At 39.6% G+C, this 23,338-nt stretch overlaps 1 protein-coding gene across 5 annotated transcripts; it reads right to left on the reverse strand.

The window, feature by feature from the left end:
- Positions 1-6,546: 6,546 nt before the first annotated feature.
- Positions 6,547-10,177, reverse strand: LOC110800131 (phospholipase D gamma 1). Of its 5 annotated transcripts, none has more exons than XM_056835273.1 (5): positions 9,887-10,177; positions 9,677-9,740; positions 8,208-9,345; positions 7,968-8,132; positions 6,547-7,834 (listed from the first exon to the last, which is right to left on the reverse strand). In XM_056835273.1, exons 3-5 carry the CDS (start codon positions 8,334-8,336, stop codon positions 7,532-7,534), a joined length of 597 nt encoding a protein of 198 aa, XP_056691251.1. In that variant the 5' UTR covers positions 8,337-9,345; positions 9,677-9,740; positions 9,887-10,177; the 3' UTR covers positions 6,547-7,531. The 5 variants fall into 5 exon arrangements, with proteins under 5 accessions (XP_056691251.1, XP_056691250.1, XP_056691249.1 ...); XM_056835272.1 differs by having other exon boundaries at positions 8,208-9,425; XM_056835271.1 differs by having other exon boundaries at positions 8,208-8,356; positions 8,965-9,740.
- Between the last annotated feature and the right edge of the window lie 13,161 nt (positions 10,178-23,338).

Below are 23,338 nucleotides of genomic sequence, written 5' to 3' on the forward strand. Positions count from 1 at the left end.
AACCTTTACATCAATCTTAGTAATAGTTTTCCGCCATAGCGAGGTGTTACTTATTGATCCTAAAGGGGTAAGGTACACAAATAATTGTGAGTACATGTTAGTTTTGGTGAAACTCAACGATATAAGTAAGGAGTCCTTTTATATCATGGCAAATGAGATAGGTTTACCTAATAAGTTCTTAGACGTACATATCAACCAAGAGTAGTTTCTAGACTATTAGCAAAGGCTTTGCTTACCTAAAATATTTTAGAATTGAGTCTAAATACATAATGTGCTTAATTCTTCAATGATTTAAGGATCTTGGAATCATTTTATTCACACCTGCCGGAACAATAAATTCGAATAAAATGCTAATATCTTGTTTAAATTGCATGATTGCTTTAATTTCAAGTTATTACTCATGATAAATGTTTAGACTTTGCATGCTTCAATGTATGTTTTAATTATTCTTTATAATTTAATATCTTGCACTGCAGTAAATCCTTTTAGAAAGGTAACAGTAAATTTCCTCGATTGGTAATGAATCCAAGAAAGATTCATGGAAATGAGAGAAAATGAGCAATTTAAAATGTACGTTTCTTATAGCGACTTTTATGGTTGTTTTCGAGTATCAAAGTCGAATGGCAAACCGATTGGTGCTTGTGAATTCAAAATACTATGTAGTTTTGAGATCATAAAGCATTGAGTTTAAACGCTCAGCTTTACCAATGGTTAACAACCTAATATCTTTGTCCATTTAATTCTCGAATGAGTCTAGTCCTTAGACATTCGAATAGATCGATGCTTAGAGAACTTTAGAAGCTTTTGGTAAGATCATCTAAGTTGAAACAAAATATTGAACATAAATTAAATGGTAAGAACCTTGTTGGAGTGACATTGGATATGTCTAACAAAGTATAAAAGTCAACACTAGAAGTCAATTCTTAACACTATAAGAAAGGGTACAAGAAATAGGAAAACAAGGAACAAAGAAAGGAATTTACGATTTCGTTTCTACCTATAAGTTTATGTTTAAAGAGAAGTGACCTAGCAATCAAACTTCCTTGGTATCATATACCGCTTGAGGTTCTTACTTCGGTAATAACTCAAACAATGGAAGCTAGGCTACACTAATGACCTACAAGTGGGAAAATGAAGCATGGCAATGCTACATTAATTGTAGGGTCATCTAGTTTGTTTTAAGTCCTTTCAAGGCTGGAACTTAATGGAAATTATGTTCCATATATAATCAGCATACCTAAATTTCTGCTTCAAACACAGAAAGACTCACATTCAGAAGAACAAAAACAATGCTTGTTTGTTTGTTTATTTGAATGAAATGGTCATTTACGGGTTGAGTCAATATGCTTGATTAAAACAAACAACTCTTTAACAATAAGAACTTTACTAGGTTCAAATTAACCCCTTGATTTGAGTTCCACAAACCTTTAGCATTGTTACTTAGACCATATCAACAAGTTAACATTCAAAGAGCTCTATTTTGATGAACTTTTGAAAGTTGGTTGATTTCTAGATCAATTCAAGACAAGCTAGTCTTACTTGTTGAAAGTTACAAAGGATATGAACTATTGTTAGAACGCCTAGACAATAGAGTTCAAAGCTAAAGAAAGATTTTATGACTTTATTATTTCACATGGACTTGAGTGAATATAGGTTTATTTACTCAAATGTGATATAAGTTTGAATCTGTTTGGCTAGTTCAAAGATTCAGAAGTATAAAACCCACTTGGCAAGAAATCATAAAGATCTAGGTTAGATCATGTTGATGATTACTTAAGTCAAGAATGATGATCAATGATTGTGTGTTGTAATTTCACGATCTAGCTCCATAAGATATGGCATATTTAAGATGGAATGATCGAAGTCAATTAGTACTTGATTCGATCAATGATGAATCATAAAGACTTTCCTATAATTTCTAAAACAAAATGCTCAACTACCACCAAACTAAACCAAATTCGTCAAAGCTATTGAAAAGTAATTTCAGAATATCTTTTCATAATATATATCTAAGGAGTTGCTAAACTCAGTGGGAGCTTAGTGTTTGTTATTCGACAAACTAAGGCCCAAGTATAGATATATGTTTCATTGTGATCTATTCAAATGCGACACAAGGGTATTGTTTCTACCACGAATTTTTGAGAACATAATGTTTGTTTGCTCGAAATAATGTCCGTTTGGAGATTCGTTTCCAAAATGACAAGTGGGAGAAAATAGACCTCGAAAGTATTCGAGGCGAACAACAAACATAAACGGACATTCCGGAGGCTTTTCGAAGTTCTTTAGAAAATCCGAATACGTATTCTTTAAGGACTTTAGAAGTGGCTTTAAAGAATAGACATCTCTTAAAAGACTTTACAAGTGCTTCAAGGAAAACAGAATATTCAAAGGACTTTCGAGTATCTGTTGATATTCTATTGTTTGATGTTATATACCCAAGTAGGCATAGAGATCAAGTCAATGAAACTATGAGATTCTTCTATTAGATAGTGAAGAAACCTACAACTTGCAGTCAAACTATTATCATGTAGATTAATGAGTTTGTCACTTGTAAGAAAGCTATGACGAAACCTAGATTCCCTAAAATGGTTAGAGGACATATATAGACTCAAAGGTTTTAGATGGTTAAAGGCCATAAAACATACTCAATGTTTTGATGACACAATTGACATTTTGTTGATTTGCAAGAATATGTTCACACCTATTGGTTGCAAATTGGTTTTAAGGATAAAAAACCATCAAACATGGAGATGTGTTCACACACAAAGCTAGATTAGTTGCTAAAAGGTTATAAGCAAATTCATGGCATGGATTGTTTTGAAACCTCATGCATAATCGTACTGCTCAAGTCTATAAATCAAGCAATGATTGCATATTGGTAAATATGGAAATTGGATGACAAAACGTATTCCTCAATCAAATGTTGGAATAAACTATGTACATGGTATGTCATAGGATTTGTGGATCCAAATAAATGCTTGAAAAAGGAAAGCTAGCTTATGAAATCTAAGTATGGATTTAAGCAAACAACTGGGAATTGGAACTGTATTTTAGTGAAGCTAATAAGTATTTTAGTTTCATAAAATGTATATGATTCTTATAGATATATAAGAAGTTTAGTGGGAGTACGTAAAACTCAATTGGTCCTATGTGTATCACACATATCTCTCTATTATGAAATAAAATTCAAATGCTAATGACTTAGATTTGAAATTATTCATCAATGATGGACCAAGGCGAAACTTAGTGTATACTAGGTACTAAGATCTATTTACAAAGATCTTATATTATTGTTTTGGATTAAGTAATGTAATTTACTAAATCAAACACGAAAGACTCCTTTGAAGATATTCGACCCATATGAATAAATGTAAGTAAAGAATGTTTGAACTATGTATGAGCATTTACTAAGTTAAACATCAAAGGATCTGCATAGATTCTAAACCTATATTATATGTCAAAGAATTTAGCTGGATTCAGTATCTACTGAAATTGAATGAGCTAAAGTTACATGAATAGAATTCAATTCGGAATTATTCTGCAAAAGAATTTATCATGTATGATATAATATGAGGATCGCCAAAAATGTATCGTATGGTTTTAGGCATGACGAACATATACCAATCTCTATTGATCTAAGTGAAGATCAACTAGATTGAGATCAAGAAAAACTTATGGTACTTGAAAAGGTAGATAAGATTAGTTCTTGGTTCAAGGAAATAAAGATATGCTAAATATTGATGCTACACGCATAAACACTGGCAAAGGATCAAGCAAGATCCCCTTGGAGTTAACCATTGGCAAGGACGAGCTATAGAGCATCGTGTTTTGAAATGGCAGCATGGATTGGAGACCATGAGTTGTTGCGTGGGAAATTAAATATTAATTTATATGTTCTAAGATACAGCTGGAAAGTCTTCCACATATCCGTGAACTGCTTGGATAAGTAAATCCAAACAAAGCATCACTAGCAACCTAAATAGTTGAAGTAAAAGTAATTATTGCCTAAGAAGAAATGAAACAGGATTGTTTATGATAAAGAGTTCTTCACTGAACTTGGGTGGATCACATGTCTGCTGACTTGATGGTTCTTCATTGCAAAATGCGTAGAACCACTATCAAAGTAAAAAAGACTAGATCACATAATAAACATACTCAAAAGATCTTATCATATCTCGAAGATCATTCGATAAAGGGGATATTAAGATTGGCAAAGCATGATAACTAAACCTATGCAACAAGTGAGAAACAACACTCACATATTGTGGCACTGGAAATCAAGCATAGCTTTGAATTCCATAATTGTTTCAAAGATGGGTTAGAGTCCCATGGTTGTAAAACATTGGGGTTGAACATTTATCATACATGAAATGTATTTTCATATTCCATTTAATCTTGGTTTAGTATTAAATGATGAGTCCCTTCAATTTGACGATATATTCAAGATAGACTGTCAGGACCAGTCCTGTGACTAAGAAATGTCTATCAAGTGAACTTGAATGCCAAAAGTTGAAAATGGTCCCTGGTCGGAGTTTTCTATAAAGATGGACGCATAGAAAACACTAGACGACTAGAATGCAAGATGACTAGTAGTTCTGTTTCTTGAACTATGTGAACATGGCAATGTCGCAATCATTTGCTTAGATACTTACTTTGGGAAGACTAGTATCGATCAGACCTATGAAACTTTACTGTAAGAGATAAAAATCTGTCATAAGTAAATTTCATTAAAATTATTAGAAACTAATCCTCAATACCTGAGTGATTAGAGATTACTTGTTTGAGAACTGCTTACTTTGACGTTGTCAACCGTCGCACCGTAAAAGGAGGCTATAAAGGCAACGCTCGGGTAATCACCTATCAAACGAAGTCTAATCTCAAGATTGCAAGATTGGGATTGTCCTCCCATAAATCGGGATGAGATGCCGAAAGTTGTACAAGGCCACTCGGAGAGCTAGAAACTGTAAAATGCATGGCCGTGCTCAGATGAATCATAGGCTATGATTATCTGTTTATTTGATCAGTTGAACTCTGAAACCGAGAAACACCTCTGGACATAATAAGGATGACAACTCTTACCTTATGTTCAAGAGCAAGCATCAAGTGACAAAGGAATTAGGAAATGCACACTTGTCCCTAAGGACAAGTGGGAGACTGAAGGAAATAATGACCTTGGTCCAAGTATGCATTTAATGGTATGTCTAATAAATGCGGTTCACTATTAATTATACAAGTTAATAATTCAGTGAGATCATGTGAACTGTATGCCTAGCTAGAGGCCGCTTCAGTTCAAGTGGATTAATGATATTAATCCACAGCTTACTCTTGACTGAACCCGTAGGGTCACACAAATAGTACGTAAACGGATCAAGTATTTAATGGCATTAAATACTCCATCTATGGATATTCGGAATCGACGGATCTTGGTTCCAATGGGAGCTGAGATCGTCAAAGGCAAATAAATGAATACTCCGGAAACGATGATATTGCCGGAAACGGAAATATGGATCGTATCGGAAATATAAATATTATCCAAGTCGTAGATGTTGCCAGAAACGGAAACATGGTACATATCGGAAAATATTATTGGAAATGGAAATATTGCCGGAATCTGAAATATTGCCGGAAACGGAAATATTGTCGGAATCGGAAATATTATCGGAATCGGAAAATAATTCCGGAAACGGAAATATTAAATATTCGTTTGAAACGGAAATTAATTCCGGAATCGGAAATGTTAAATATTGTTCGTATCGGAAATGAATTCCGGAATCGGGAAATTAATCGGAAGCGCGTCGTACGAATTAGCATCGGACGAGCTTGCTAGACGAAGGCCCATCGCGAAGCCAGGCCCACGTCCTGCAAGCCTAGCGCGCCTAGGCTGCGAGCACAAAGCAGCACGCGTGGGCTTCATAGCTGCGTGGGCTTTGCGTATGCGCGGGCATGGCCTGCGCGCACGCGGGTCATGCTCGTGTGTGTTTGTGCTTGCGTACGAAACCTAAACCATGTAGGATTCGTTTAAGATTAAATTCCTATATCTACTAGATAATTTATTAATAGAGTTTAAATTAAATTGAGATTAATTAATTCGTTTCCTAGTAGGATTCTAATACCCGTTTCCATACCCTATAAATAGGTGATCAATGCTCACAATTTATAATGAGTTTTCAAAGTATTCAAGAGAGTTTTATGCATAAAATTCAGTCATTTATTTGCTCAATAATACCGAAAATACATAGTACCTTTGGGGCGATTCTAGTTAATTAAACCTAAGGCGAATCCGAACGTGCTGTGGACTTTCTACGGAGGGACGACACTTGGAGTCCTAAAAACTTGTTCTTGTTCGGTTCGGGCGCAGCAAGGGAGGGCACGCTACAAAGAGTATGCATCCTAAATTATGCTAATTGTTATGTGGCAATTAATTTGGATTCCTGGCTTTAATGGTTTTTCCGCATGATTTATATTCAGTTATATGTATCATAACCTAACAATACAAACCCGGCACACATTCACCAAGACATAAGGAGCAACAATGTTTTGCTAAGTTGATAGTGGTCTATTTTTAATCACCTGCTCATGAAATGTGCCATATAAGACATTGTCTTCCTATTACATACAATCTTTCAGCAGAAGTAGCTTAAGAAAAATTACTTGCATATAAATGAAAGAATCGCACAATAGTACAGTAGGTAGAAACCTCTTCCAAGGTGGAGTTAGGACAGTACCATAATTGTTTTGCACGCAACAGCCGCTTTACCCGTTGCTATTTCTTAAGAAATAATTTACTACAAATAATGTACTAGGAATAATATGTACAAATTTTTCTTTCTTTGCTAGGAGTAGATCATACCTTGCAACTGAGGGACTAGAAAAATTAAAGTACCATTCAATGTAACTTGAAATATGGTAACCATTCAATGTAAGAAATGCAGGCATGCAGCTCTGGACAGTTTTCCTTGACAACACTTCATTCTCCCTATAGCACTTTCCAGTGCTTTTTGGGAGGACCAAACCCTCAAATAACAGAATTTTGTCATCCATGAAGATTTTTAAAAGAAAATTAAAGCTTATAAATTCAACTCTGCCACATAACACACCCTTACTATGTGTATTGTTGCAACACCATAAACAACAATAAAGCTCATATGAGGAAGATGCAATGTAGACAGGGAATTGCAGAGATCAAATTAAAAGGTGGCTTGATATTTGTCCAATGCAATAGACCTTCATAACCATAAATATTTTCCGTAAACGTCATATACCCATACTTCATGTTCAAGACAATGTCTCTGAGTATGATATTTTGACACAACCTGTGCTTAACACTCATATCCAATTAAGGATAACTTAGGTGTCCCCATATAACAGTTGAAACCCATAATTATATGGATAAACCAGACACCAATATTATCTAGTTATCTATGATTTTTATTAGGAGCTTCTATGCTTAGTGTGTTCAATAGTTTAGTATCATAATATTTCCTGGCATCACAAGGGCAACCAATAAAATTTATCACAAGCATAGAAGCTCCTACCCCGTGAAAATACGAACTATATGCATTGCATAGTGCATGTATCCAAAACTAGCAGAGTGTAGAATTACCTCAACAAGTTCTAACAATCCTTCCATCGAAAGCCGCATGTCATCAATTAGATCATCAATGACTTTATATAGCCAAATTTCAACACCTTTATTGTGTGCATATTTTTCAACAGAACCTGGTGCCTTGATATTGAGCCCCAGTATTATAGCTTTACTAGCTACTGCAAGATCAACATCACTAGTATTAATATCCCCTGTCGCTTGTAAGAGGACCTTCAAAGTGACATTATCCTGAGGAATAAAATAAATAAGCTGAATCTTCTGTACTTTTGTAAAGGCAAAACCTGAGAGAACATGGCAGAAAAACTAAGAAAAATCAAAAATAACTCAAAACCCATGGACCCAAAGAGCTTAAGAGTTTTACCCCATCACCATTTCTTGATAACGGTGGACTAGAATATCCCAAGACCAGGGGTGGTTTGCGTTTTCCTAGAAAATAGAAGTTCAAATAGTCTTGTGGGTGTGCCTTGAGCTTCATTGCTTTGATCTCCTGGGCTATTATGTTGTACATCATTTGCATAGTTTCACCCTGTTAAAATGCACATTTTAAGATCAATTAGTCAATAACATATATAGCATAACCATGACGGGGTTGACTTATTACCTGCCAGAAAAGAATTTCTTGCACAGCAGCAGAGGTGGGAACACCCTCAGGCCACATAGGGGTGATAACATAGACTACAAATCTTTCTTTGGCTCTAATTTTGCTGACAATCTTTAGTGCCAACTCCATTGGTATCAAATGATCAGCGCCTAAAAAATTATCATAGGTACAATACGGCGTGATCAACCACTCTATATGTCTAATCTAACACCTAGGAACATTCACATTAGAAGGTGCAGAAAGTTTTTACAAGCCTGGATAGGATTATTTGCTAAAAGTGCCGAAAACACTGTTATATGACACAAGAAAGGATTCTGAAAGAGACATTGTTTGTCTGTATATGACTTAGACAAAACATCTAATACATCCAAACAGTGTTGGAGGTCTTGGAAGGTACTTAGTTAACAAAATAAAAGACAAGGGAATGGTTCCATAAGAAATTTAGAATAAACCTAACTGGAAGAACCAATTATCCTTCCCTAATTCAGATTTCCTTCTAAGAATGTCTAGTCTAAGTGCTCAGATTCTAAACAATTGAAAAAACATGTATGAAAATAAGAATCAGAAAACATTAAAAAAAAAACCTACAATATATATTACCTAATCTCACACCAAGTAATCAAGGAGTATATAAAAAAAATCCAAATCAACAATGATTGAATGTAATTAATATAATACCACAAATAAATCGCAATGATTTAATCGCATGAAGCTTAGAGTATTAAATTATAAAACATAAAAACCTCAAAATATGTACCTTTGCCTCTTGAATGCCTGGATAGTAACCTGAAAAGTTCAGCTGGAACACCATCAAGCGATGTTGAGGAGCAACATACCAAGACAGTTGATACTACTCCAAGGCAAGTTAAATTTTGTTATGAAATTGCTAAAAGGCGCCAATAAATTTCAGTTGCCAAAGGCTCTCTTTCCACTCTCCATTAATTCCTTTCCAACTGTAATTCTGTCAATGAAAAGAACCTCTGAATCCTCATTTTCTTCTCATTTCTAAAATCTTGAACAACTTTGTTTGCTGTATACACATCCTTAAACACCACAAAAGCGACCCCTGCTCCCGGCCCTCCATCCTCCTTATATGCAGCCACCAAATCACCTCAATCTCAAGATCAGTCCTCAACTCCTGCAACCTCCTCAACCTCTTCTCATCAGTATAACCAAATATCTCACACAGCAACAACTTGATGCAACAAGAAGCTTCCCCTTTAATTTCAGGGAGCAAAGCGGAAGTAAGCTGATACATCTCAAATCAAATACAATATATATGTCTAATTACTGGAAACTTCATATTTCCATTACACCGTTCTTGACAAGTTAGGAGACATGGCAATAAGAAGTTAGAGATCAACAGGATGAATTAAGGAGATATACAGTTTAATGTTTAATCCTAATCTCTTCTCAATTCCTCATTATACCAGATATAATTGTTAACAATTATGCTAAAAATTACCCACCACATTCGGGACATTAGGCTTGATATTTTTGAACCACGGAAATGCAATCAGGGTCTTCATCAATCTAGGGAGATCCATGAAATTCAGCATATTAATTAATGGTAACAACAACAGAAATTACCCATATTCATAATCAATTGAAGGTGTGCTGAAGAACTGGAACACGTCACTAAATGCAGAAAGAAAGAAGGAGATAGGAAATGTATTTACCGAACAATATCTATCGTGCAGTAGTGTGTGGATTGAAGACTCGACATTCACCAGAAAACAACTCCAGATTCCCCAATTAAATCTCCGAAATGAGGGTTTCTTTCCCAATTGGATTTTAACATAATTTTAGGATAAAAAATGTTAGAGTAGAAAGGCAAGTGTTTGGAGAAAAGGAGGGAGATTGGAGAAAAGGGACACAACGATGAGCTTGAAGAATCAGTGAAGAACAACAATGAAGGACGAAACCAGTGAAAAAGGGAGGGAGATATGAAAAAATGAGGGAAAAATGGAAAATCATTATACATATTCACGTTGTATTGCTGGTTATGTAAGTATTTCAGTTTAGATGGATTTCCATGTCATGCATAGCCACCTCACCCTTTCTCTTGCCCAGTCATATACTATTGTCTAATAAGAAACTGTAGACACCTAATTTGTGTCTCCCCTTTGGGATGATGACGATACCATTATCCTTGCTAGGTAATTGGAGTAACTCCAGGCGGAAATCCCAATTGCTAAGAACATCTCCAAAATCCAAGGTCCAAATTCCAATCCCCGAGGCCGTTCCCCTCCCGGAACTCGGTACAAAATACAACTTCCAAAATCCAATTTCAAAATCCAAGTACAATCTCAATTAGTAGACCATCCCATTGGTTTTACTAGGCCTTTTCCACTCAAAATCATATAAGGCAAGTCAAATTCGGGCGCCGACCCACAAAACCGAGCATGCCGGGCCCCGTCCCGTAAAACCGAAATTCAAAAACCCGAGAAAGGCTTATTTTTAGACGCTAAACCATGCCTTAACCTTCAAGAAAATAAAAAACGCCAAACCTAGTACAATTCGTACAACAGGTACAACACTACAAGACGAAACAAGGACGATTCCCCGCCCTTGCTTTGGCGGCATTCAAGCCACGTCAGCAGCGCGCAGCGCTGGCCTGGCGCCAGGCGCTGGCTGTGCTGGCGTTTTGCACCATTCCCTCCTATAAATACCCCTCATTTCCATCGAAAAAAGAGGGGAGCACAACATATACAACGTCGTAATTTCGACATTACTCCTCACAATACAAACTCAAAAACTCCTCAAAAACACATACAAAATTCCTAAATTCAAAAGAAATTGGGAGCTCGTGCCTAAACCTAACTAGGTAAATCCGAATCCCATTTCAATCAATCATGCTATTTTGATTTCAAATGATTAGCAAGTTGGTGTTTTTTGCCATAAAAAAACACCACTTGCAACAATCATACATGTTTTTCAAAAATACAAACTTTTTCAAAATACAAAATACAAACTTTCAAGATTCAAGGATGTTCAAAGTTGCTTGCATTCATCTCTTTGAACTAGAATCACCTTCAAGTATGGAGTAATCAAAGATGACACCTTTTTAGCATTTAAAGGTTTAGTCTTTTGAGATTCAAGACTCCATTTTTCAATATACAAGTTCAAGTTTTCAAATTTCAAGATCCCACTATGTTTAGGGTTGTTCATAACTACCTCTCTAAACTAGGATCATTTCAAGTTCAAGTTTCAATCATTTCAAGTTCAAACATTTCAATACTCAAGCTTTCAATTTCAAGTCTAATATGCAAATCCAGGACATTTGGGTTGAGCAACCTCTCCCAAGTTGAGATTTTTGGCTATGAATTCGTGTCGGGCGCACTTATTTTTAAGGAGCCGCTTGGCGTTTGAATCTCATGTGCCCAAGTACAAGTTTCAATTATGCAATTTCAATATCGCAATTTCAATATCGCACTTTCAATCATGCCATTTCAGTATCGCAATTTCAATACCGCACTTTCAATATCGCACTTTCAATTCCGCAATTTCAATTATGCACTTTCAATTCCACACTTTCAATTCCGCACCTTCACTTGCCTAGTCCATTTCTATGCAATGTGGACCTACGCCCTAGTCCATTTCTAGGGGGTCTTGTATTTACTAATTCCGCATTTTATTTAGTATTGTGATGTTGCTTTATTTGCTTTATTGCTTTCATCACCAACATGCTAAATACAACAAACTACAAAGGTTACATCACGCTTAACAAAGATAATTTCTTGGACAAACCGGCCTTAGGTTCCTTAAATTAATCTTTAAAGCAAAGTGACCACCATACAATTAGAAATTCTATTTGCTCTAAATTCAAACCCACATAGAATCTAGGGTGTATTTTCGAAATAATGTTGTGCCAACGTACTTGAATATTTCTAAAGCTCGCCGAATAAGCATTTTCGTTCCCGAGCCCGGATCTCACCCATCCGTTTCAAGGATTCAAGGACTTATCCAAAAATAGAGTCATCTTGCGGTCTTCCCAAACGGGACCTAAAATAAAGTTTGGCGGCGACTCCTTCGAGGTGCAAAAATAATTCAACGGTTCTCTAAACGAACCGCCGCGTGCCAAACCCCCTTGTAGGAAACAGGGAAAAAAGCGAAAACCCCCCTACAATTCTTCCACTGGGGACTTTTCTAATCTCAATTTCGAAAATGAGAGCAGATTTCGAGCAACCGGCCACTGATCTATCGAAGTACTGGATGCCAGCATTTGCGCCAGGCGCAGCCCCTACGCCCAACGCCACTGCCTGCATCCAGGACAGTGGCTCACAATGGCTTGTCGCCCACTTTTGCTCAACTTTTCGTGTTAGGAGTTAGTCTGTTTTTGCATCTGGAAGGACGCTCCCAAACCTCGTGAACGAGTGCCGAAAAACGAGCTTTACAAATACAAATTCAAGTACGATTTCAATTTCAATTTCTAGGCATTTCATGCATTTTTCGAAAACCATATTGCGCAAAATGAATTTCTACCTTTGCCCAAACGGATGTGTTCTACATTCGGGCTAGCCCCGGGGGCAACGAAACGGTGACTCTCCATACGGTTCCCGACCAAAGTGTGTGACCATTTCCGCGCCTACCGAAACTTGGCATTTACTTGACATTCCCAATGTCAAGTATGGAGGTCGTCTGCCGACGCACACTTCCCTTAGGAGGAATGTGAAAGCTTGTCGCCGGATCCGTCTCTTAGCCAAGTACCTTTTGACGCCCAAAGACGACCACTTGCATCATACAAAACTTAGACCGACCTTAGGTTGAGAACTTTGCATGTTGCATTCATATTCATGATTAGTGTGACAACGTGCTACTTGTGCATTGTGTGGGCGTCTTTGCACGCGTGAATGGCTAACCTCGAGTTCTAGCTTGCCAAAACCAATTAGCCTCCAACTAGGAAACCAAACCCCTAGGAGCATCATTCAACCTCATGAATCTAAATCGCCGATTTTAGGGTCTTTAGGAGTGCCACTCCGTTTGATTCAAAACCCTCAAACACGCCTCACGCAAAAATTCCAAAATCAATCCAACGGCGTCATAATGCCGGATTTTCAAGTCCAAGCTACGAATTCAAAATCAATCCAACGGCGTCATAATGACGGATTTTCAAGTCCAAATTGCAAGCTACAAATTCAAAATCAATCCAACGGCGTCATGATGCCGGATTTCCGAGTTCCAAATTCCAAGCTACAAATTCAAAATCAATCTAACGGCGTCATAATGCCGGATTTTTCGAGTTCCAAATTCCAAATTCCAAATTTCAAATTCAATCCAACGGCGTCATAATGCCGGATTTTCCATTTCGAGTTCCGAGTTTCAAGTTTCAAGTCATATCCAATCCAACGGCGTCATAATGCCGGATTTTCCATTTCGAGTTCCAAATTTCAAGTTTCAAGTCAAATCCAATCCAACGGCGTCATAATGCCGGGTTTTCAATTCCAAATTTCAAACTTCCCATTCAAAACCCAATTTCCTAGTCCAAAACCTCAATTGTCAAGTCCAAATCCAACGGCGTCATAATGCCGGATTTTCTAGTTCAAGTTTCGAGTTTCAAAGTTTTAATTCAAAACCCAAATCCAACGGCTTCGTAATGTTGGATTCTCTAGTCAAATTTCAAGATCAAATCCAACGGCGTCATGCCGGATTTCCTATTTCAAACATTCAAGTCTTCAAACCTCAAACTCAAGTTGCTAACTCCAATCTCAAAGCCTCAAGTTCAAATATCCAAACTCATTGCCGGCGTAATGCCGACTTTTCAACTCAAACCTCAAGTTCCATGTTCAACCTTTCGAACTTCAAGTCCTATACTCGAAGTTTCAAATCCCAAATTCACACCGTCATAACGGCGACTTTCCCATTCCATATTTCAAACCACAAGTTCGAAGTTCAAAAATTCCAAACCTTCAAACCTCAATTCCTATACCTCAAAATTCCAAGTCCACGGCAGCATAATGCCGGACTTTCAAGTTCCCAAATTCAATGTTTCAAATCCAATGTTGGCACAATGCCGGATTTTCCAAACACAAAGCCTCATATTCTATATACGAAAGTGCATCTCTTCCCATTTCAAAATTCAAACTTCAAGTCAAATTCAAACTTCAAGCTCATCTTCAAGCTACAAAAAATCCTTTCCTTCCCAATACAAAAGTCAAAATTCTTCCGACGGGTTGAAAATCCCCTAAAATAATACAAGTCCAATTGTTCAACGGGTTGAAAATCCCCTAAAATAATACAAGTCCAATTGTTCGACGGGTTGAAAACCCCCTAAAATAATACAAGTCCAATTGTTCAATAGGTTGAAAATCCCCTAAAATAATACAAGTTCCATATCGGGTTGAAAGTCCCCTGAAATAATACAAACCCCTTTCCAATCTTCCAATGGGTTGAAACTCCCCTAAAATATTGACGGGTTGAAATTCCCTTTAAATAATACAAAATCAATCCCCTTTCAATTGGGTTGAAATTCCCTTCAAATATTCCAATCTTCCAATGGGTTGAAACTCCCCTAAAATATTGACGGGTTGAAATTCCCTTTAAATAATACAAAATCAATACCCTTTCAATTGGGTTGAAATTCCCTTCAAAGATTCCAATCTTCCAATGGGTTGAAACTCCCCTAAAGGATTGACGGGTTGAAATTCCCTTTAAATAATACAAAATCAATCCCCTTTCAATTGGGTTGAAATTCCCTTCAAATATTCCAAGTCAAATGGGTTGAAACTCCCCTAAAATATTGACGGGTTGAAATTCCCTTTTAAATAATACAAAACCAGTTCTCTTTCAATCGGGTTGAAATTCCCTTCAAATATTCCAAGTCCAATGGGTCGAAATTCCCTTGAAAATTCAATTTCCTAGTACAAGTCCAATTTCCAAATCCTAGAGCGGGTTGAAATCCCCTTCAAATAAGTTCAATTTCCATTAGGTCGAAATATTCCTTTTCGATTTCCCAAATTCTAGTACAAAGAGTCAACTTTCACAAAAGAATGAAGGATCCTCTCAAACATTTCCAACGGGTTCCAAATCCCGAATACAAGTACAAAATCCAAAATCCCGAATCTTCGGAGTGACACTTAGAGTCATGTCTAGGTCTCATTCATTGCATGCATGTCATATCATGTGTCGGGAAGTCCAAGTTCTAAAATCGTCTGGTATGTTCTAACTAGGAGTCCGAAGATCCTGTGGGTTCGCCGAAGAGGAGAAAGGTTGAAAAGAAATCCATCAGTCCTAGCTTCCCTCATAGCCGGCATCGAACGAGCAGCCAGTTCATCTCCTACAAATCAAGCTTCAAGACCCTTTCAAGAAACAGTTCAAATGGCCACTGTCGATCAAATCACTCAGCTCATGGCCGCCGTAGCCAACTTCAATACCAACCTGGAGAATGTCAAAATGTTCAAGATTACTGTGGGCGAAGGATCTATGATGAGCGAGTCCGAGTTTGAGGATGAGTCTGGATCTGAGTCTAGCAATGAGTCTAAGTGTCTAGAACTAATCAAGAGCCTCTAAAGGCCAAGCTTCAAGTCAAAACAGTCGATGTAATGATTGCTGATTTCAATAACACTTACTCTTCGAGTCCTAATTCAAAACACAATCCTAATCCAAACAACTTTGCTTTACATGAAACTGACTTTGAATTCTAAAAGCTATCCAAAATCATGAAAATAGGACGCCTATAATTGAGGAAACAGAAAAAATCAACCTTTCTAACAACGGTGACTCAAAACTAGTTCAGATTGGTTTAACTCTTTCTCAAGCAGAGCGGGACGATCTTATCAAGCTACTTTCAGAGTATGTAGACGTCTTCGCATGGTCCTATCATGATATGCCAGGGGTTGATCCAAGCATCGGTCAGCATACAATTCCCCTTATTCCAGGGTCAAAGCCCATCAAGCAAAAGCTCCGTCGCATGAAATCGGATGTTTCCCTCCAAATTCAAGAAGAGGTCTCTAAGCAGCTAGAGGCCGGGTTTAATCAAGAGTCCAAGTTTCCAGATCTTTCAAGGTATTGGGTTCCAAGCAAGCGGCACAGTTCATACAAGAAAACAATATGTGTAGATACAGTGTTCCTTACAAGTTCATCAGTGATCAGGGAACCCAATTCCAAGGAGAATGTGAAGACCCATTCAACAAGTACAAGATTCAAAATTCAAGTTCTATAATCTCTGACCGAGAAAGGTTGTGCCAAGCAAGGAATCTACAATTCCAAAGTACAAAATTCAAGTTCTATAATCTCTAACCGAGCAAGGTTGTGCCAAGCAAGGCATCTACAATTCCAAAGTACAAAATTCAAGTTCTATAATCTCTAACCAAGCAAGGTTGTGCCGAGCAATGCATCTACAATTCAAAAGTACAAAATTCAAGTTACAAACTCCAAAGGTCCAAGTTCTAGAAACATCTACAAGCCTCAACAGTTCAAACTTCAAAAGCGGGGTACCGTACAACCTTCAATACAACAATCCCAACGGACCCATGCTCCGGGAAATTCAACATCACCGCTCTTCAACTTATCGCCCACAAACCAATGGGGCAGTCGAAGCGGCCAACAAGAATGTCAAAACCATCATCATGAAAATGACTTCCAATTACAAGGACTGGCCCCAAAAGCTGCACTTCGCATTGTGGGGATATCGAACTTCAATTCGCACTTCAACAGGTGCAACTCCGTTCTCATTGGTCTATGGAATGGAAGCAGTACCACGTATCGAGCTGGAGATACCTTCTCTAAGGATAGTCCTCGAAAGCAAAATCCCAGAAGCTGCATGGGTACAAGCCAGATATGACGAACTAGTCATGCTCGATGAGCGGCGGCTTCAAGCCGCTCACCATGTACAAGTCTATCAGCGCCGAGTGGCCAGACATTTCAACAAAAGGGTCAGAACCCGAAACATCAAGGAAGGCGAGCTTGTCCTGAAAGCCCTTAGCAAAAGCACCATGGACCCAAGGGGAAAATTCAAACCCAACTAGGCAGGCCCATACATTGTCAAGAAGATCCTCTCAGGGGGAGCAGTCGAACTAACAGACATCGACGGAACAGAATTCAGATCTCTGACCAACCTCAATGAACTCAAGAAGTTCTATGTCTAAGTTCCATGTTCAGGCAGAACTACGTCCGGCCTGATTCCCTAAAGGGACAAGTAGGCAACCTCATTCCGAGGCCCGGCCACTTTAATACAAAAAAATTCAAAATTTCCTCAATTAAGGGCATCCTAAGAATCAAATCAAATCAAAACTCAAGTTTCAAAATTCAATCGTTGTTATTCCAAATGTGCCAATTCAAGGCAAAGCATGTTCAAGCGGAATTTAACACAATAACTCTTTATTTGGCCCTAAGGCCTTCAAAGCTAATTCAAATACAAAGTCAGGATCAAGTGAAGCAAAGTTCAAAAGCCTTTTCACTTCCTAAACACATCTTCTAAACACATCTTCCAAACACATTACAAACACATTCCAAACAAAATTCATTCCAAACACATTTAGCCTACAAAGATCTAGGGTCGGGCGACTATACTCTCGAGTCTTGGCACCTTGAGTACTATCCCCTGGCTCCTCCCGCAATCAATCATCAATATTCCCCTTGCCTAAGCGGCGGGAGAAGGAACTTGCAAGCCTTCCAAGACGGGAGGACGACGAACCTCCTTTGGATTCCGAACGGTCAAGCACCGGATGGGCCACACTCCCGTCGCCTTCCTCATAGTCAGTTGATGCAGGACGTCTAGCTGTAGAACCTCGGACTCTAGCTGGTCCGGAGAAAGAAATGTCCCTATGGCTTAGGCCTCTCATCCATACAATGTACCCCGCAGACAGAGTAACTGACTCAGGTGGGAACTGGATACTCAAGAATGGTTTGGCGACCCAATACCGCCTCCAAACTTCAAGTCGATTTGCATTCAGCGCAACAGGTTTCGGGTTCTCTTCAATACAGTCCGGGATCTCCTGTCTCAAGCCATATTGTCTCATCACTCGGGTAGGCGAGTAGAAGACCAGCATTGTGAGGCTTGGCACCCTCAAAGCAGTGGAACCAGGGGCATGTCTCATAGCAGCAATCCCCCACCAAGGAACTACCCACCTTATACAAGATTCAATCCTAGAGAGTGCGCATCTCCACTCGTCCAATGAAAGCCGGCCATACACCAGGGGCCGCACGGTGAATCCTTTTCTATTGTAGCTCTCCATGTTCTCCGGAGGTGTTACCAGCATGAGCCTCTCCATAAGCCAAACCTTGGGGAGTGTACAAGAAACGCATTTCAAAATTCAATATTCAAAATTCAAATACAAGTACAAGTTCAACAATACAAAGAAGGCTCCAGATCCTTACTTGGAGTAATACCGGACTTCCCGAAGGCAATGAAGAGGGGTCCGACTTCAGCATGTCAAGGCCCATCAATGTTTCGCCAACCACGAGCGACATTGGGTCCCGACCATTAGCAAACTGCTCTACAATCTCAATTAGGGAGGCATCGCCATTGCCAAACCCCTGCTTCAAAAAGAGGAAGCGAGCAAATATACAAAAACTCAAGGCTCTCAAGCGGAAAACTTTGGGAACATCAGCAAAGTAGGTGACAAAGAGGGACAAATCCACCCCTCTTGCATATACAACAGCACTTAAAAGTGGGGGCTTCAGGCCCAAATACCTTTCAAAGCTCAAGAAAAAGTGTTCTTCAACACTAGGCATGCATGGCTCTAGCATCATGGGCCACCCCAATATGGCACTAAATTCCTCAGGGAGGGGACATATCTCATTATTTCCAAAGTGGAAGACATGATGATTCTGGTCCCAAGCCTCCAGAGTAGCAAGAATGAAGTGAAAATCCAATTTTACAAACCGGAAAGAGACGAGCACTCCAAGATGCATGCCATCAAGCTCCCTTTTCTCCAACTTGCCTAGCGAACCATGCCACGAGTTCAAGGCATTTTCAAAAGACACAACCATATTTTCTCTTCGTGAGGAAGCAGTATACAATGATAGCAGGGAGGGATTGATACAAGAAACAATCCGAAATGCTCCCTATTTATACAAGATTTGGCTAGCACGACAGCTCACAGGCGCCAGGCGCCAGGCCCGCGCTGAGCGCAGGGACCCTGCATCAAAGGACGAGGCCACCGTCCTCTCTTATGACTCCGAGTACACACTCTTTAGTGTTTCGGACAGCAGAGTACAACCTCCATTATTCAAGATTCCAAAGCCGCAAGCCGCGCAATTTCTAGCAGTCCGGATCAACGCTTCAGGCAGATTTCGGATAAATTTTTCTTTCAAAATTCAAGCATTCTAGTCCTAGATGGGCGTCCTAAGTCGAGTCTGCATGTACATTAGGAAAAGTTGAATATACTTTGACTTGCGCTTTTCCTAACCAAAAAATCTCAGTCAAATTGGGGGCTTATATATAGTGGGTATATACACCCAAAAAAATGGGCAAATTTGTTTTTAGGAAATTTTGGTATTTACTACCTTAAAAATACACCACTTTTGTATTTATTACCTTATGTAATTTTTATTTTAAATTACTACCTTAAACTTCCAATTTTTTTTTATTTACTACCACTTTACAGATTTCTCATTTTAAAATTAAGATATCTCTTTCGTTTCTTAATCGTTTAATGTGATTCAAAGTTCATTATTCTCCTTGCTCTATAGGGATTTCATTGAGAACGACATTTCAAAATAATTCGTTTGATAATTCATATATATTTTAAACTTTTACATATAATATTTAAATCGTTTAACCTTTTGCAAAATTTTAAAAGCAAGATCTCTATGGAATCCTTACACATAAATGAGAAGAATGGGCTTTGATTCACTTAAAATGATTAAGAAACGAAAGAGATATCTCAATTTTAAAATGAGAAAATTGTAAAGTGGTAGTAAATAAAAATAAATTGGAACTTTAAGGTAGTAATTTAAAATAAAATTTTCATAAGGTAGTAAATACAAAAGTGGTGTATTTTCAAGGTAGTAAATACTAAAAAATCCTTGTTTTTATCAATTTTTTTGCAAATTTATCATGCATGCATATAGCTACAAAATTTCAAGGCACACACAACGCATACAATTTCAAGCATTCAAACATACAAAGCCAATATTCAAAAAAACTTCAAACCAATTCAAGTTCAAAGCTATACAAACCATACAAAAATTCAAGTTTCAATCCATACAAATACAATACAATCCAGCCTATACAAAATCAACCCAGGCAAGCTGCAATTCGCTATCATGCAGGGTCAGTCTGAGTCATCATCAGCGCTGACGTCAACCACAGGCGTCTTGTCCCTGTTTCGCCTCCTAAGGCGCTCCAGCTCCCGATCCAGCTCCGTCCCAGGGGTACAAGGATCCTCCTCCGAGAACGAAGTGTGCTAGTGGAGGGATGAACTCCCTGCTGAGAAGAGGAATACTGATAAGGCGGCGACATCGACATATACGGATACGACCCAAACATCTGTGCCTGGCGCATCCTCTCCATCTCCGCATAGCAAGCTCATGAACCTGCACCGCAAGGGTGAGGACCACTTCCTCCGAAGTAGTAACCGGAAGGAGGAACAAAGGGCCGTGAACCGCTAGCACTTCCAAATGAATGCCTGGTGGGATCAACATGCATGTACAAAAGGGGAAGCTCCCCGCTCAGCATCAGAATGCCTCTGATGAGCACCAGTACCGGACCCCTGTCCCAGCTCCAAGCTCGGTCCCTCCTGTCTCAAGGATGTCTCCGCCTGAGGCTTCCTGTCAACATAGTCTCTACGGTCTCGACGGCGCTCCTATACAAAATACAATTTCAAGAATCAATTTCCCAGTTGGAATTTCCAGTATACAAGTTTCAAGATCAAGTGAGGTACCTCTCTATTCCGGCCAGAAAGCTTCCGGGTCAGCTTGGCGCACTACCTCTTCCAAGAATCAAGCAAGAGCATCCAGCGACGCACTCTCACCCGAGGCGCCTGCATACAAAGTTCAAGATCAATTTTCCCGTACAAAGTTACAAACAGTTTCAAAAATGCAGCAGTACTTACAGGGGCGTAATGCTCGGGTACAGCATCATATGATTTCCGGTGCGGAGGAGAAGCCCAAGGAATGGTCTCCACCACCTCTTCCCCGTCCGACTTCTCATAGCGGAGGATCCTATCAGCATGAGGAATGTCCTCAGGATCAACCTCTTCCTCCTACATACAATCATACAATCATACAATCATCCAATCAATACAAGAATACAAGAATACAAGGTTCAAAAGCTCACCGGCAGTACGAAGAGTACTGCTGGAGCCAGCCTCCTCAGGAAGTCGTCATAGCTCCCCTTCCTGTGTACAAAGTCCCTCCAAGAGAGGCAAATGGCATCGCCCCTAGCCTCCGCATAGAGCTGGGCAAAATCTTCATCCAGAGCTAGCATGGACTCCGGTGGATCCTTGGGGACAAGCCTATCCTCTGAATGGTGTTGAAGGGACACTCGCTCCCCCAGATACCACATATGGTGGTACACCCCTGCAAGCAAAACCCGCCGCCCGGACAGGAAATGGGCACGAGCAGCTGAGACAGGTACAACCGCGTTGGCAAAAGGACGCCATACCACCTGCAAAGCAAACAATTCAGGCAACAGTACAAATATAAATACAAGAAAGCAAAGCAGTACAAAAAGATTACATCTTCAGCGGATAGAACTCTCCAAGCCCTACGAGAAGCCGCCAAAGATGCACCAACGAGCACCGCTCCTATCCAAGAGGCAGCATACGGGTAAGCCGCATCTCTAGTACGCTCCGGCGCCAAAGTCGGAAAGTGATCATAGATCCAAATCTTTCAAGGAACAAACAAAACATCAGTCACGTTCAAGATACAAGCATACAAATACAAAGTACAAAGTACAAGGAGTCTCAAATACCTCCAGCATGCTCCACAGAGCAGCCATGCTCGGGTCATTCCCCAGTGCAGTCCGGGAGGCCCGCTTCATCACATACAAAAGGTGGCTGAATGCTAAACCACCCTAGCTATAACTCGAGACAGCTCTCAAGTCCCTCAGAGCGGACAAGAAGCTAATATGCACCCGACTGTTCCTACTCGGGGCAATCACTCTGCTAACCAAGACAAGGAGGAAGAGCCTAACCCTCTGCTCCGCGGACACACCCCCACCGCAGAATGCCTCCACAATCACCTTCACAGAAGCGTGAGCATCATCAACAGACAAGTCCACAACAGGGCCGAGCAAGTCCCTGGCAACGGCCGAGCGCCACGTCAGCTCAGAATCAAAGGTCACATTCCTCTCAGAAAAAGGAAGACCTGTAATCATAGCAAACTCAAGAGGGGTGATAGTAATCTCCCCCCATGCCATGTGGAAAGTGTTGGTGGTATCCCACTACCGCTCTAACAAAGCCCACAAACGGTTTTTAATCCCCGTTCTCCTCGGAGAACCTCCCATGGTGCGCCAGAAATCGGCGAAGCCCATCTGCGACCAAATCTCCATAGCCTCCCCATCAGCACGGAGAGCTTTAAAGGCCCTCTGAACCTCCACCAAGGACCAGTAAGTACAGAACGACTTTCCATCGGCCTACAGGTGAACGAGTTATCTCAAAACCTATACAATTACAAAGTACAGACCCAAAACACAGTACAAGACTCACATTGCCAGCGCTAGGCCGCTGAAACAAGTGCAAATCCGGCCGAAACACCAGGTCGGAAGGGGTTCAACCAGCACCAGGGAAAGCAGGCGCATCTCGGGGAACCATACCCCCACCTGGCGCATTTATTGCTGCCGCTTCATCATCTGAACCGTCTTCCTCAACAGCTCGAACCACAGATGATTCAGCGAGCTTTCTCCGAGTGTGACGAGGCATACTAAATCAAGTAGCATACAAAGTGTCAAAATTCTAAACTGGGGGCTATCCTATGCTGGCCTATGCAAAGTCAAAAGATTCGAAACAACAATCCCCAGTGGACCTCTAGTTCAAGATGCAAATTCCTACACCAACGCTTAGGCTACCCACGCCGAAGCATGTATTCAAATTCCTACACCAACGCCTAGGCTACCCACGCCAAAGCAGGTATATAAGTTCTACATCAACGCCTAGGCTATCCATGCCGAAGTAGATACAAGTTCAAAAAAAAAAAAAAAATTATTCAAAAGTACAATTCCCGGCAGTTCAAGTTCAAGTGGCTAT

Source organism: Spinacia oleracea, chromosome 1 (assembly GCF_020520425.1).
Source record: "Spinacia oleracea cultivar Varoflay chromosome 1, BTI_SOV_V1, whole genome shotgun sequence".
Lineage (NCBI taxonomy): Eukaryota > Viridiplantae > Streptophyta > Magnoliopsida > Caryophyllales > Amaranthaceae > Spinacia > Spinacia oleracea.

What these genes read in the sequence shown, in the direction of transcription:
- LOC110800131 (XM_056835273.1), bottom strand. Translation starts at nt 8,336, where the DNA reads ATGGAGTTGGCACTAAAGATTGTCAGCAAAATTAGAGCCAAAGAAAGA. An exon ending in AAGAAATTCTTTTCTGGCAG is followed by an intron (nt 8,133 to 8,207) that starts GTAATAAGTCAA and finishes GCATTTTAACAG; the next exon opens with GGTGAAACTATGCAAATGAT. An exon ending in TATCAAGAAATGGTGATGGG is followed by an intron (nt 7,835 to 7,967) that starts GTAAAACTCTTA and finishes TTTATTCCTCAG; the next exon opens with GATAATGTCACTTTGAAGGT.